Below are 16926 nucleotides of genomic sequence, written 5' to 3' on the forward strand. Positions count from 1 at the left end.
TATATTCATGAAAAAAAATTTGTAAGGACCAAAAAGTAGATGCTGCTGTCCTTGCTTGAGTTATAAAGTTATAAAATCCATTTGATATGTGCTAAGTCAAATATTTTTACTATAAATTTATATATTAAAGTTATAAATATGTTACATTCTGTCAAATTTCGACACCTGGTAACAAAGACGGAAACCAAATTAACTAATATTTGCAGGTATAAATACTATTTTTTTATTTTTTACCAAATGGTATAAAAGCATTTATTGATGAGGCTTGTGCTCCCACACCCAAAATTGACTCGATAGAATTTTCGTAACCAGTCAAATCAAATATGATTTGACTGGTTATATGCCATGGATTTTTTTGGGAAAAAGTAAAAAGACGTTAGGTCTTCGAAAATGGAATTAAGCATAGGAAAAATAAGGATTTGACAAATATGGATAAAAATCACCAGTTATCATATTTCTCATGTCAGAAGGTTGAACCTTTGTTGTCATTGTTATGTGAGACAATGAAGTGTACTGTGACCTAGGACAAAGGACATTGACATAGCATCTGGTTAAGATGTGTTTTAAGCAAGATAAAAATATGATATGAATATGAACATCACGCAACACCATACATGCTGCATGTTGGGTGTTGTGTGTGAATGGATGATCAAATCAGACATTGTTTCAATTACTAATCTGGCATGTTAAGTCATCAAAATTTGCATTTATTTACCGTTTTATCAACTTATACACGTTATATAGCTTTTTTACTGACTCAAACTTGCATTGTAATTTTTATTTTTTTAAGGTGTGCACTTGCCTCGAAACGATTTTTAAATTCGAATTCAGGAACATATAAAGAGGCAGTAAAATATGACAAAGGCTCGAAACTTCATGGATACACAATTCTAGAGGTGAGATTGTTGCATTTATTTGTTTGTTTGTTTTTGTTTGTTTGTTTGTTTCTTCTTTCTTGAGGTTTTATATATATTGTATTCTTTGTAGTGCTCAGGTATCAGAGTAACACAACTTAAGCATTCTTACTGCACCACCTCGTAACCCTGCAAGATCTGTTTAAGTGCACACATCTAATTTGAGTTACGTTTTAGTCAGTGGACGTTCCAGAATATCATGCCACAGCGACTTTGTTACGACACAATCAAACAGGTGCTGAGCATTTGCATGTCTATCGAGATGATCAAAATAATGTCTTTAGGTATGAATCATCACTTTTTTGAGAGAAATAAAAAAAAATAGAACTAAAATATTCAAGTTTTGTTTTTCTTCTTTGGTACCATATAACAACTTAGTGACAAAAACAAAACAGTATTTTTGTCTGGCTTACTTTAATATCATTCTATTTATTGCAGTGTTGGTTTTCGTACAACACCACTGGACAGTTCAGGCGTACCCCATATACTTGAGCATACTGTTCTATGCGGTTCGAAAAAGTACCCATGTAGAGATCCATTCTTTAAAATGTTAAATCGTTCACTTTCTACATTCATGAATGCGTTTACAGGTACTGTGTAATAACTTTCAATTTTCATTATAAACTGTGGTACTGTGTACTGTGGAATTACTTTTAATTTTTATTATAAACCCTTTTGAATGTGTGCAAAATTGAAATTAAGAGCAGATACTGTTATTTTTTACCTGAAAGAAACCAAAGGTCACTTTAGGTATATTTTTAACTGTTTACTTTCCAGCCAGTGATTGGACGATGTATCCTTTCTCCACACAAAACCATAAAGATTATTTCAACTTGATGTCTGTTTATCTTGATGCCACATTTCATCCGAATTTAAAGGAATTGGATTTCAGGTATTTTTTTATATATCACATAGTCTCAAAAATATCTTAGAAGCCTTGTTGTAATGTTTAAGTGCGTTGTTTGTTTTTATTTAAGACAAGAAGGTTGGAGATTGGAACATTCTGATCTACAGGACAAGTCATCTGATATCATGTTTAAGGGTGTTGTGTTCAATGAAATGAAAGGTGCTCTGGTATGTTAAATGAAAAATTTCTTTGTGTGGATATACTGTTTATAATTTTGTTTGTGACATTATAGTCATTATATGTAGCTAACTACAATCGTGTTTCAAATTTGTTTTTTAAATAAATGCTGAATTTTAAAGTTCATACCCGCAAGAAATGATTTACGGTGTATTCATATTAGACCCACGCACTATGACAACTTGCAGTTATGTACGAAACATCAAACTGTGATAATGTTTACTAACGTCAGCTTGGCCGATTTTTCTCGATTTTCTCGACCTTCCTGTGCCGTCGCGTTAATTGTTCCTTAATGCGGATATCGTCAAAACTGCACCTACCGCATTTTTAACGTTTCTCACCCACCCTACACATTTTTTAAGTAGAACCTTATTAGGCGATGTTGTTTTGCCATGTTTCAAAAAATTATGCACGCGATTGTAAAAAAACATGTATTATGTGATTTGGTTGTTATCTTTAAACCATGTTATTGCAATATGTTAATTCCAATAACAAATTCTTTTCTAGTCAAATGCAGAGTCGTTGTATCATACATATCACCAATCACTTTTACTACCTAGCCACACGTATGGTTTTGTAAGTGGCGGTGATCCTCTTCACATACCAAATTTAACTGTACGTATAACTATCATCTATCTACGTTGTTTGTTTCAAATTTTATTTGTATGTTCAGAGTTGAGGGGAGTTGCAATTTTTAGCCAGGCGTACGCTATGTTGGAAAAGTGGGTAAATTTAAATTGTCCAGAAATTTCCAGAAATATTTTATTCATGTCCTAAGAAGCTTTCTATATCTCCTAAAGTATTTTTCTGTAGCAGGAATTTTATTATATTCTTCCAGTGTTGGTCAGGAGAATGGTATAAATTAATCGGGATAGTCTCGTAATCTTAAATTTTGTTTGTTTTTTGATTGAAGGAGACATCCCATATTAAAAGGGTATAATATAAGGGTATATAACCTGTGTAAAAAAAAATTATTGTAGAATGTCATGCAAATGATGTATAAGAAATTTAAATTTATTAAAAAAAATCATAAATATGTAAACTGTGTTCACACTGACTATTATTTTGTTATAGTGGAACACATTAAAAGATTTTCATGCTTCACACTACCATCCCAGCAATGCGAAGTAAGCTTACGTATAATTTTTTAGGGAGAGCAACAGGTACCAAAATTTGGTTGCTTTAAGATAGTACACTTTAAAATGTTTGACACTTTTTTTTTGGTGTTTTTAGTGTGCCAAATTGTTTTTAAGAGTCTAACAGTAACAGTAGGTGTATAAACACATGGTGTCGTGATTCTAATCAGCGTTCAAAATTTGAATCTTATACTTAACATTTCAATTACTTCTTTTTAAGTCATTGAAAAAAGTATATAATGTTAATTTGCAAAAAAGGGGGTTTTATTTGAGCCAAATCAAGTGCTTAATTATTAAATTTAGGCTTTTTGAGCCTAGGGATTTATATAAGAAGAGTTCTTATAAAACAAGTGTTTAGACAATACAGGGCTGATAAAGTAATGTAAATCAACGGGTTCGCCCGTCTTTTATTTACCGCATTTCAGGTGTTTCGCTACTGCGGTTACAATTTTGCGTGAGGCGTATACGGGTATTATAATGTAGATTGTTTATAAATACCAGTTACATGAAATCATAAAGCCTTGTTTCTGCAAAATGTTGTAAACTTCTGTGTTCCTTTTAACTTAATTTAACGTTACATTTTAGATTTTATACTTACGGTAATTTTCCACTTGAGGAGACGTTATTAAAGGTAGAGGATGTCTTAAAAAATTTTCAAAGCATATCCCCAGGAACTGAAATACCAGTTGAACCTAAATGGACCAAGCCTGTATGTATTTTCGAATTTTCTTACTTTTTTTGTTTGCTTGTATTTTTTCTTTGGATAATTTAAATGTTATTGAGGTTAACAATGTGTAAAATTTCTTCTTCTTCATCCTTAATATGTTAGTCTGGAAATATTTTCTCTATTATAATCTGTTCCAAAATAATTTTGCCGATATTTGAGAAAATTGTCTAAACATATTGCCTCGAAGTTTTCTACTGAAATTATTCTGATTTTTTTCTCTGTCCCTTATTTAGAGACATTCAACTATAACATGTCCACCAGATCCATTAGCTGCTGATCCCAACAAACAAACTATTATATCTGTTAGTTATATGTTGAACTAGTAAGTTATTTTGTTGCAGTGAATCTACATTGATTACTTTTCCAACAACCTTTTCCATACCCACATTTTACGTTTAGTCTTAAGACCCTTTTGTATTTGTTCTTCTAAGTGTAAAATATATTTTTTCTTCCTAGTTGCATTTTTGTTCTACCATACTTGTGCCCCCCTTTTCCACATCCTTGATTTGGATCCGTTTGCGAACGTATGCCTCAATATTTTCTAATTTTATTTTGTTATTTACCTATTTGTTTATTCGTATCCTGCTCTGTCCAAATTTTTAATTTGGTTGAAAGAGATCACCTCCACTACTAAATATTGCATTGTCGTGCTTGGCGGAAGTGAAGGCTTGTCCTGGTGGGCTCAAACAACCAACGTGGTAGGATCATGTAGTGGGAGAAAAAGCAATTGCAAATACTCATCTCATCGGACCGATAGCTCAGTTGGCAGAGCAGTGGGGCGCTAACCCAATGATCGCTGGTTTAAATCCTGCTTTGTCCAAGTTTTTATTTTTGCCGGTAGAGATCATCTCCAATACTGAATATTACAAATAAAAATTTTATAAAGAGGACTCATATTAATGTAGTTTTTGAAATTCAAAAGTAAATCCTTTACAAATATTCAGAATACATACATACATACAATCTGGACTGATATAGTTAACTCTTTTGTAACAGTGTGGAACTGTTTAAACTTGATGGAAGTAAATAAAAGAACTTGTTGAATGATTCTTTTTTCTGTAGTATTGATGATCCATTTGAATATTTTGTACTTGGAATGTTGTCAGCGTTGTTAGTATCAGGTCCAAACTCTCCATTCTATCAAGCATTAATCGAACCAAATATTGGATCAGACTATTCTCCAGTGATTGGGTAAGTTCATAACTTTAAGGAAATTTTACTTCCAGATAAAACGTGTAGTATTACCAAGCGATACTGATAGATAGATGTGCATATTTTATAGGTGAGCCTCACAAATATCGAGGGATATACCTTGTCTATTATTTCTAGGATGGGCCATGGCTTAAACGAAGGGTCATAGAGTATATAATGCTCATTTTAAGCTACGCAGACCCAATAAGGGTCCGTGATCTACCAAGCAACTCCCTGCAACATCCAACGGAACTCACAATGGGCAATTTCCCTCTTAGGTTTAGGTTAACCCGGGGCTACGGTAACATTAACTCGCCCATATTGAATTTCCGCCAAGGGGAATTGAACCCCGGTCTCACACATAGAGTGCTAGTTATAGCTACCAAGCTACGGCGTCATAATATTTGTATAATTACAAAAAAGACCAAAGGATTTTCTTGTTAACTTAAGGATTTTAGAGATAAGTAACAGGCCTTTAACTGAAAGGTATTGACATTTGCCTGTCAGGCTATATTCGTAGTGGTATGGCAAGGTTTGTAATATTATGGTCACAAATATTTTACGTCTATTCCTTACCACTAACGAAATAGTCACCCAGCGTAGACACTTTTACATCATAGCATGATCAAATACTTTTATATCGCTGTAATTTAAACTATTCAGCTTTATTAAGCTAAAAAGGATTTCTAATCAAAATTAAATGATTATTGTAGAAAACTCAAAATTAGTTCCAATCTTTATATTTTCTGCTTTAGCGTGGACACACATACAAAGAATCCAACATTTGCTGTTGGCTTACAAGGTATAGATAACTCAGATTGTGACAAAGTTGTTGGCATTATTGATGAAACCTTCCGGAACGTGGTTAAGTAAGTTGTAGCGAATTTCTGTTTCATTTTTTTTTGTCTTATGATCACAGATTTTTAAGGATGATAACGTTGCATGGAAAAACACGTAGTATAGTGAACCTGAAACCTTCCCCTCCATATTCAATAACAAGCAATAACTGAGAAACAGACTTTTCTACTATGACGCCCTCTTGTTTTCTTTCTTTTCTTTTACATTCAACTTTTATGTGCTTTTTTTAGTGACGGTTTTGATGCATCAAGGATTGAATCAATATTGCATGCAGTAGAGTTATCTAAAAAACATCAAAGTAGCAACTTTGGATTGGGGCTGATCATGGTAAACCGATTATTTTCTGGATGTTTGTTTTAAAACTTGATTTTAAAAATACTAATCAGTATCACTTTTTTGTGTTTAGGCTCTGTTTCCATCATGGAATAAAGATCAAAATCCATTATCTCTTCTAGATACAAACACTCAAGTTAAACGTTTTAGGGTGAGTTGAAAAAAATCTCTCTCGTTTTAAACTTTAGCAAAGTGATATTATCGTGAGATCCCATGGTACTAACTTTCTATTAACTAGGAAACTCTGGAGACAAATCCAACATTTCTGCAAGATAAAATACAGGAATACTTCATGGATAATACTCATCGACTAACTTTGGTGATGAATCCAGAGGTAAGCACTCCATCGTATACACATTTTTAATTAGAAACATACTTTTTGGATTCAGGATGTTTTCTAACTTCAAGGTAGAATTTAATATTTTCTCAGTATTTCGCAAGTTTGCTGTTGAATGTAACGTCAACCTTGATGTGTTTTTATGATTGTTTTGACCAAGTGTGACCACGTTTTTGCTAATTTTAACCAAGTATTCTAATTGTAGACTAATTACAATACGAAAAAAGAGGAAGCCGAACAGATATTATTAGAAGAAAAAATTAATGCTTTGACAGATAAAGACCGGGATGATATTTATCTGAAAGGTTGGTTTTAAAAACACTTATGAAGTCTTTATTGGCACTTCTCTCTTTGATTTTTTGTATGTGTGTTTTTAGGGTTAAAGTTAGATGAACTTCAGAATACGGTGGAGGATGTATCCTTTTTACCAAAGGTGTTAGTTTCAGGTAAAAAATTCTTTCCTAAGGAATGCTACAACTTCTATCTCACAGGAGCTCTCACAAATTATATCATTGGTGTGAACCACGCTTTTTATTTATTTATTTATTTATTATTGCCATTTGTCAAAAAGGGGTTGTTTCTTTTTTGCAGAAATCGATAAATCTGTCAAAACTACCGAAATAAAAAACAGAATGACAGGTATGTTCTTGTTTTATTTTTTTATTTATTTATTTGTTTATGTAGACGCGTTTTCTGGGTAAGACAAATTTTACAAGTTAGAAAGATTAACATTAGAGTCCTGGAAGTTCTAATTGGCATTGCGTCATTCTTAAAAGAAAATACTCTTCACGACCTTACTTACTGAAAATATAACAGGAGGCTAATTAACCAAACGTACTTCCAACAAAAGTGGAAGAAGTGTATGCATCATACATTTCCCTCCATTTAATTCGGCATTTTATCATATTGCTGGACCATTTATAATCTAGCTTAATACCGTAGGCTTACGAGTGGGGGGAAAGGTGTCAATTCGAGTGATAGCTTTAATTTCTCTAAAACTAGTTTTATTGCACATTCGGAGAGCAATTGACAAAGCATACCTTTCCAAATTAGTGAGGGTAAACAAATTTAAAAAACTAATTTTTTTTGATGAAATAATTAAAACTATTTTATCAAAGTAAAAAAATTTGAATTAAAATTTCAACTATTAGTGTTAGCTGTTAGTTAAAAACCTTTTTTTGTTATTATTGTAGGAAATATACACATCCAAACTTGTGAGCAACCAACCAATGGAATTACGTATTTTCGAAGTATTGCAACCACGTCATCTATACCTTACATACTCAAACCGTTTCTTCCACTCTTTTGTAGCGTTTTAACAAGGTATGTATGGGCAGGTATATTGTGAAATGAAAGTAAACAATTTGACTGTTGATGGATTTCATACGGTTGGATAAAAACCACGCAAATCTTTTAACAGATTTTTTCGATATTTACTTTAGGTTAGGTGCAGGTGGACGTGACTACAAGCAGCTTGCACAAGATATTGAGCATACAACTGGAGGATTGAATTGTTCACCGCACCTCGTTCCTCATCATTCAGACGAAGACTCGTTTGAGCAGGTGCACTTGGTTTCCATTTTTCTTAGATAAATCGAGCCAGTAATATTATTTATATGCACGCATTTTTATGCAAATTTCATGAGACTTTCCCTAGTCAGACGACACCCACATAATGTGTGATTACACTTTTAGGATATTTCTTCAGAGCTTTCCAATGACATACGTATACTCCCACACACATAGTGGTCTAGTGTGCTTTTTAACCACTTAAAAAGATAAACTTTATGTGAGATTTGCAAATGCAGTACACCCAAAAGCACGTCAAAATTACTTGTGGTGTGAGTTTTGTCATAATGTATCAAACTATTCCTAAAAAAGCCTGATTTTCAAGTACTCTACAAAACTGTTCTGTTCTTTATAAGTGCTGAATTAAATTGAATTTTTAACTTTTTTTTCTTTCAGGGCATCCTTATTTCATCTCATTGTCTTGACAGAAATATACCTATGATGTTTTCCTTGTGGCAAGATATTTTGACGGAGTAGGTTTTTGTAAACATCGTATCGTTTTTTGTTTTATTTTTTTATATATGTGCTGATGTAGTTACTGTAAATAGAAACACATATCCTAAATGTACTTTAAAAATACTTGAAATCCCAGGGCTAATTTCAATATTTCCAAATATGTATTGCAAATAGTCGATTTTTTTTTTTTAATTATCTCCTATTTAAACTTTCTTTCTCGAGATCTTGTATATCAAGTAATACGATTTGGAACTTTGTTAGCGAAATACTATCTAAAAGGATGAATTTTTTTTTGCATGTACAAACTATAAAAGTAAGTGTAAAATTTCAGAGTGTGTGTTATGAGAATTCATGTGGAGATTGATAGTAGTTATAATGACTTTTAGACCGCAGTTTGATAATCCTGACCGTTTGCGTACGCTTATAAATTCATATGCAAGCGATCTGGCCATGTCAGTCGCACAATCTGGTCACGTATACGCTATGGCTGTCGCAGCTAAGAACTTAACTCCATCAGCACAAATTGCAGAACTGTTCGGCGGTTTATCACAGGTTAGCATTTTGTTCTATGTATATAAAATAAATGATATGTAATATCTATATTTCTTCAACATAAATTTACGATCAAAAGCGACATCTCACGATACGTCACGGGTAGCTGTTGTGGATTTTTCCCTTCGTTTAGCGCGCATGTGCGCACTAAAAAAACAACCAATCACATACGTACTAAAACTCAGGGCAAAGCCACAGTTGAGAAGACCCAAAAAAACAAACGGGCAAGAGTTCGTACACAACAATTTTGAATTTCAAATAATTTATGTTACTTGCAGTTGAGAAACAAGCTATACGATACACTGCACAAATGAACCGTGATAAACATTGTATTTACGTATACAGTTTGATAACATACAGCCACACGTGGTGTTTCGTCAGGCTTCGTTTAAAAGAAAACTTCGTGTAATCAAAACACACTAAAATAATTAATCGGTATACTTTTTTCGTTTTACACATGCTGATAAAGATGGTGATTGTAATAGCGTACTTTTCAAATTTATTATTTTTTTTACTAGAAAAAAAATGAAGCCATATTTACAAAATTTTGATCTTCAGTTTTTTTAACAAAAACATCAATAAAAATTGTCTAAATTGTCATTATTTCCGTCCATTATATGCAGTGTATCTGTAAAAAAGCAACAGAAAATAACTTTTTTTTGATCTTTGGGACATCTTCCCAATTCTTATTTAGTTTTATTCATTTTTATTCAGGTGGAGTTTATGAGAGAGGTTGCTGAAAAAGAGTCTGTAGATGATGTCATCGAAAGTCTGATGAAAATAGCGACGTACATGCTGAATGCAAACGAGATGAGGTTAGTCACTGACATTTTTTACCAAATGTTTTTTCCTGTTGATAAAATCATGAAATGTTCTACTGTTTGCTTGATTAGACGTTGTCTCATTTTTCGTTTTGAGTTCGTCAGCTACGGATGTGGAATTTGATGAGCTACGACACGACGCATCTGTACATGTTGTGTTTTTCTCGCCGTCGTGTTTGGTGGAATCCGGTGTTACTTTTAATGAGTCGGATTCTTTGATGGATTCGGTGCTATCTTTTGACTCGCTCGTCTTTGGCAACACTTCGGAAAGAAATTCGGCAGTCCCGTTATCAGCGGGAGAGTTATCGCTGTCATCATTGTGAACTTTAATCGTACTTGGAAGTAAACTTGTAGTCGTGTTCTTCTTATATTCGTTCTTTTTTTTCTCAACTAAGTTTACGTTATCATCCTCGTCTACTTTCGTCGTCGCTTCGACCTTTTCGGCTTCTTCTTTTGGTTGCTGTTCAGCTGAACAAGCAGCATCAGTGCATTCGTTCTTTGACTCTTCCTTTTGATCCTTTTCTGTTTGCTCGCTATCATTCCCAGACCCACCTGTTTCCATTTTTTTCTCATTTTTTAACTCTTTATCTTCACGCTCTTCTGTTGCTGTATGTGTGCTTAATTCTTTGTCTTTTTCTTTTTCATGATTGTCATTGTCATTCTTTTCACTTTCGGTCTGCACAGGAGAAGAGCATGCTGCATCAGTGCACTCCGTACTGTTGTCATTTGCACTTGTGCTGTTTTTTGATGGAACAAGGTTCGCTGTCTGTAAGTCATCTATCTCTGTGACGGTAGAGTTATCAGATTTTGTTTCGTTTTTATTTAAGCCCTGTACCTTTCCTTCGATTTTGTCTGCATCAGTTTTGTCTAAAGATTTATTTATACTCTCACTCTCCTTTGTTTTTTCGTGTTGTCCAGAAACAGAGCAGGCTTCATCAGTGCATTCGGTCTTGTTTTTGTGATTTGCGCCTTCAGCAGTATCTGTTTCTTGTTCATTTTTTAAAGTTTTTTCATTTTTTAGCGACTTGTTTTTTTCTGTTGTTTTTTCCACTTTCTTCTCCGGTTGTTTTGTTTCTTTCTCACTATCTTCTTCCGTTTCCTTTTTTTCTTTCTCATCATCATTCGGTGGCGTACATGCGGCATCAGTACATTCACTTTTCGTTTGGCTCTCTGATTCTTCGTTTGTGCTATGAACATCTTTATCGTTTGTGCTCGACTCTGCGGCGGAACAAGCAGCATCTGTACACTCTGTCTTTGAGGAATCTTGTTTCTTCGCATCGGTTGGATTGCTCTCTGTTGTGTTGCTTTTTTCTTCATCAACTGTATCTGTTATGGCATTTTCTGTGTCATCCTTCTCCGTGTTCGTTTTCTTGCTACTTCCAAAACACGAATCATCAGTACAGTTGCTAAGTAACGGATCTTTCTGTTCTTTGTGCTGAACTGCTGCAGCTAATTGGTCCATGATTTTTCCGTTTGTTTTTTGTTGATTGCTTTCGATATCATCCTTTTCATCCGTTTGTTTGCTTTTTTCTTTTTCTTTTATCGGTTCTTCGTTATCTGACTCATCACCTTCTGCTTCAGCTTTGTTCTCGTCACTCAAATCTTCATAAGACGCAGTACTATTTTCGGAATTCTCATCTTTCCCCTTTGCACTTTCTACTTCCTTCGTTGCATCATCACTGTCTTCAGTAACGTTTTTTTGCTTTTCTTGTTTTTCTTTAGATTTTTCCTTTTCTTTAGCTTCTTCGGTTTTCTTACCTTTATCTTCTTTTTCAGTCGATTCGCTAAGTGCAGGAGCTTTACACGCCGCATCAGTACACACGCTGTCATTTTTCTTACTAGGAAGTGTTTCATTGTGAACATGCTCTGTTTGGTTTTTATTTTTCAGGTCAGCCTTAATCGTGTTTTCAGTTTTGTTTTGCTTCATACCTTCCTGTCCACTCTGCGTGTTATTACTGGTTGAATCGACACTGCTGAATATATCTGCCAACGCTTGTTTTTTATTATTATCTTCTTTCTCTGGTTTACATTCGATGTTCGTTTTCTCGCTTGTTTCATTTTCATTTACGAGGTTACTAGTTTCGGCATTATTTTTGTGTTTCTTAAGAATCACCCACTCCGACGTGTCCACTTCACTGGATTCGTCGCATGCAGCGTCTGTGCAGGTTTTAAACTCACCAGGTCGCACATCTCTATCGTAATCATTTTTAGTAATGGCGTGTTTAGCTGCACCTTTGTCTGTGTTAGTTGTAGTGTGCGATTTCTCTAACGCATTTTCATCCACAACCTCACTCTCCGAGTCTTCATTGACAGCGAGTCTTGCTCCAGGTCGTTCATATACTGAACTCTTCTTGCTAGATTTTAACATATGCGAAGGTTTTGCGGCATAATGGAAGGCTTTTTTATGATGTTTATTGTGTTTTTTATGTTTCACATGCTTTTGATGTTTTTTGCCATCAATGCGCAGCATACAACTTGCTAACAAAACGAGTAGTACAAGCGGGACAATCTTCATGCTGAAAAGAAGAAGAAACGAATTCTTTATAAAGCTCTAAAAAAATTGCTGCGTTACCAGGTTAACAAGAATACTCAGAAAAGTCACTTAAATACTTTTTTGTTTGATTGGGTTATTTTGATTGCTGAGAGAGCTTGCAAAGAAAACATCAACTGTAAACAAAGGAGACACGTTAAAAACCTACCTTTTTGTGTTTGTTCCGCAATATCGTCTTATGTTGCCATTTTTGTAGCTGAGCTTCCAACATTTGCTGCATGTTTTTGTTATTTTCTTGCACAGATAGATGGTCATGCTTCGTTGCCCATGCATAATCTTAACAGTCAAAACATGTGTTTCACCAATAAGATGCTTGAATGAACTTTTGGTTTGGATCTATAAAATTTTTAATTACAACATCGTATCCTAATAAACGCTTCCAAGATTTTGCTGTAACTTTTTTGCTTTAAGCCTAAAAAATAGTAATAATACTTCTACTGTGTCAGCTTATAAAAAAGCTGTCTGACTGCAGAAACACTTTCCTTTTCTTGTTGTGACGTTTCTATGGAAATATTCCAAATGTAAAATTTCCCCTTATAAAAAAAGAAAAAAACGTTCTATTGAATCCGCATTTTTTTCGTTTTTGAATATTGAATATACTTTCCGAATTATTATTATTAAAATTATTTACCCAGGATAGCCTCCTCAGTTCCTATTAGTATTGCTATCAACGAAGGTCCTGCGAAAGGGTTCCTAGTGCATTTAAAGCTCCCATTTGAGCTACAAAAGTCGCGCAAGCACAGCAATTGCTCAACTGGACAGCGGCCTAAGATATCAATCCTATTCTTATGCTGAACGCTAAGTATAGATAGATTCACATTTTTATAGCCTCTGACATGACTCGACCTACAACTACAACATTTCCAAACTTTGAATAAGCTTAACCCGTCCAAGAATTCTGACTAACAAAAGCGTTATAAATTTAATGGTATGTGCGTAGTAAGAAAGCAGGCTCAGGAAGAGGGAGTGAACTAAAGCTGCTTTTGTCTCAAAGAAAGTCTCCTTGTACTAGAAACAGAAATTCTGTCCAATAAATCGCTACAAAGTACGAATTGTTCAATTTGAGAGAGGCTGTTAAGCTTTCTGTTTTGGTAATCATTTTTATGTGATTTTTTATTAAAGGTGTTCATTAAATGCAACCAGTGAGTCGATGCTTGATTCTGATGTTGGATTGGACGGCATGCTATCCTCTCTAAATGTCGTAGGATTTGATGACCTGGATGTAATAGAGGTTTGTTAGGTGTTACAATCTTAAATGTTATTGACGTTGGGTAACCTATTTTTTTTAAGGTGTTGATGTTACTTGTGAGGATGTAACTTTGTGTTTCTTTTCAATCGATCGATGAAAAGATCGATTGGGAAAGAAGTAAGCATTGGAACCTTTTGAGACAAGACAATACCACTGATTAAGAAATTTCCTAAAATTACGTAAGGAGACTTGAAACAGAAAAGAAAACAAAAATTCGCATTAATTTATTTTATTAATTTTTTTTAAAATGGAAAATTTTTGCGGCCCATTAATTAGACAGGCAAGTAATTTCTCTCCATAAGGTAACAGTCGGTGGCTTTATTAGGCTAAAAGAGATATGCATTAATCTGTGTTTTTTCATTAGCTTTTGCAAATGTTTTAAAACCTTTATTTCTATTTCTATTTAAGGATTTAGACTTTAACGCAAAAAGCCAAAACACATTTATTGAAATGGATTTTCCAGTCAATTATGTGAGCCGGTGTGTTCGGGCTGTTCCATATACACACAAAGACCATGCCAGGTAAATTTGTTTACAATTGTTTGTTTGTTTGTTTGTTTGTTTGTTTGTTTGTTTGTTTGTTATTTACTATTTTACTATTTTCTTCTACTTTTTTTAGTTTAAAGATACTGGCCAAAATCATATCATCAAAATTCTTACATAGAGAGATAAGGTAAAGTTATGTCATAGGACTGTCATTAAGTCAGAATTAACTTTTTTATTCTTACAGTCGGGTAATACAAAACTACAAATATTGGAGATATCGGTTAATGGGCCTTGTACGTAAGTCACGATTTAAAAATTTATATAAAATTTACCGTACTGGTGTACATCTGAGTCTTCTTTTATATCCCGCCTTCACCTTACAACGCCTGCTCATCATACACCCTCCCTCACAGAGCCGAAACGAGACTCTATTTACGATTATCTTGCGAACATGTAGAAGCATAATGGCGAGGCTAAGTTCCCTAGGCATTCTATTTTTGCATAATTTAAATAACTTGTGATAACAATTTTTAATATTCTTCTCCTGAAGAGGATTGTGAATCAATTAAGTCTATCAACACTGTTTTTGACAGAATCTTTTATTCAATCATCTTTTTTTTAAATGTACACACTGTAAACATATCTTACCGTGAAAAATGTTTAGTCATTTTTTTTATAAAAAACTAGTAGTTAAGTAGACCACTTAGTTAAGTAGACCGCTAGATTCACGAAAATAAATTCCTACAAAATTTTTATTGGCTGATTCGCTCAATTAAATTCGCTGAAGCTAATTGTCAAGCATTTAATCCCAGATATGTAAATTTTTAATTATTGTGATGTTTTAGAGAAAAGGGTGGTGCGTATGGTAGCGGTGCAAAAATTGATGGAGGTGTTTTCTCGTTCTTCTCATACAGGTAAAAATGCTTTGTTTATCATTTGATTCTGCCACACCAAAAAACCATTTAACCTTTGTGACAGTTACCATTCAAACAAATCTGAGATAAATGTGAAAATCTGGTAAAGCATATTAATGTTGTAAGGCGAAAAAAACAAGAGATTTTCAGGCTATTATGTTTTTATAAATAATTCTCCTAACATGACTTTCGCAACAGAGACCCGAATACAACAGCAACATTAAACGCGTTCGATGAATCCGTCATGTGGGCTGGCGATGGTAAATTTACTGATGAAGATATCGAGGAGGCAAAACTATCTGTTTTTGCAGCAGTACGTTGTCCTTTTTTTGTTTACTGTTTTTTATTTCTCTGTACAGGACTATTTAGGTTTAAATTCAGTTTTTTTTGTAACAGAAAAATTTCGAGAATAAATTTTTTTTTAATGCTATGATAATGATTTATCTTAAAATCCACTTGATCCAGATCCCAGTTCTAAAGTCGAATGGTTTCTTGTTTGCTCTAACAGTATTTTGTCGTTATAAGATAATGCTCGCTTTGTCTCAGTTGCTGTATAATATGTTTCGTCATATTTAGGTAGACAGTCCAATATCACCAGGTAACAAAGGCATGGCATTGTTTAAGTATGGTTTAACTGATGAACTACGACAAGATAATCGAGACAAATTGTTTGCAGCTAGCAGAAACAGTATAATTGATGTCGCACAAAGGTGAGCGAGTTTTTTTCTTGATTTTTTTTCAGTGAATACGTCTTCTTTATTTTGTATTTTTACAATGCTTTAACTGGAAAAATAAACCTTAACTTATTTTTAAAATGTGGCAATGTTGCAATGTGTACTGACACAGAATATACCGTTTAAAAAGAATTAAACTAAAAAATGCTAAATAGAAAGTAATATAAATATTCAAGGAAAAAGTTTGCGCACTAAAACACTTCTGCGAGTTAACTTCCTGAAGAAAATTATCAGGGAAAGGGGGCATGCAAAAATCATTTGGTGTGTCAAAGATGCCAAAATATCAAATTTATTTTGGATTTGATGCATTTTTTTGCAAATTCGCCAAAATTTCCGAAAACTCTAGTTAAATTGCTGACTTATGAGGTCCTGTATATGTTGTGCATTTATCAAACAATTTACTTGTAGATACCTTCTGCCTGGCAAGCAAGTAGATTGCAAGGCTGTTATTGGTCCCAAAGATGAGACTCTAATCCAATCAGACACGTGGAAGTCTCCAATGAAAATTGAGCTGCCGTCATGATACAATGGTATGAAACATGCACGAAAGGGATTAATATTCAACTGTGTGACCTTCTGAAGTTTACCGAAAAAATTATTCAAGCAGCTCTAAAAAAAATTCAAAATCGAAAAGTTTTGGATTTCTCAAACATAGAACTTAAGCTTTTTATATTTTTAGTGAAGAGAATATTTTAGAACTGTATTTTGTACTAGAAAAGAAACCTAAATTCTATACGCCACTTATTTTAGTCAATTTTAACGGGAGTTTTGTGCACGTGGAGAAGGTGTAAAAGCAACCACTGAAACGTAGGCAAAATTGCCAGCGATCTGAAGAACCTGGAAAGGCAGGGGGAAAAAATCAGCCGTCAGGTGTTAGTGCAAATGGAATAGTGCTCTAAAAATATTGTTTTTGTAATAAGTATTTTTTTTTTTTTTTACGTCTGGAAAAATTGACTGACCTTCCTAGCAGAATGTTGTTAATTTACGTTGCGTTGTCTCGCCTAATCTGACGGTC

At 33.8% G+C, this 16926-nt stretch overlaps 1 protein-coding gene across 1 annotated transcript; it reads left to right on the forward strand.

Moving 5' to 3' along the window:
• The first annotated feature begins 130 nt into the window (after positions 1 to 130).
• LOC130644328 (presequence protease, mitochondrial-like) lies at positions 131 to 16651 on the forward strand. The gene is made up of 30 exons (XM_057449882.1): positions 131 to 206; positions 791 to 896; positions 1092 to 1198; positions 1353 to 1504; positions 1692 to 1806; positions 1892 to 1988; positions 2506 to 2613; positions 3073 to 3125; positions 3720 to 3843; positions 4095 to 4183; positions 4924 to 5052; positions 5808 to 5921; positions 6141 to 6237; positions 6317 to 6394; positions 6482 to 6577; positions 6786 to 6885; positions 6958 to 7026; positions 7172 to 7219; positions 7774 to 7903; positions 8023 to 8143; positions 8546 to 8622; positions 8992 to 9157; positions 9872 to 9972; positions 13652 to 13760; positions 14187 to 14299; positions 14397 to 14450; positions 15109 to 15177; positions 15376 to 15490; positions 15754 to 15887; positions 16320 to 16651. Exons 1-30 carry the CDS (start codon positions 139 to 141, stop codon positions 16432 to 16434), a joined length of 3054 nt encoding a protein of 1017 aa, XP_057305865.1. The 5' UTR covers positions 131 to 138; the 3' UTR covers positions 16435 to 16651.
• Positions 16652 to 16926: the final 275 nt, after the last annotated feature.

This window comes from Hydractinia symbiolongicarpus, chromosome 5 (assembly GCF_029227915.1).
Source record: "Hydractinia symbiolongicarpus strain clone_291-10 chromosome 5, HSymV2.1, whole genome shotgun sequence".
NCBI classification, from domain to species: Eukaryota; Metazoa; Cnidaria; class Hydrozoa; order Anthoathecata; family Hydractiniidae; genus Hydractinia; species Hydractinia symbiolongicarpus.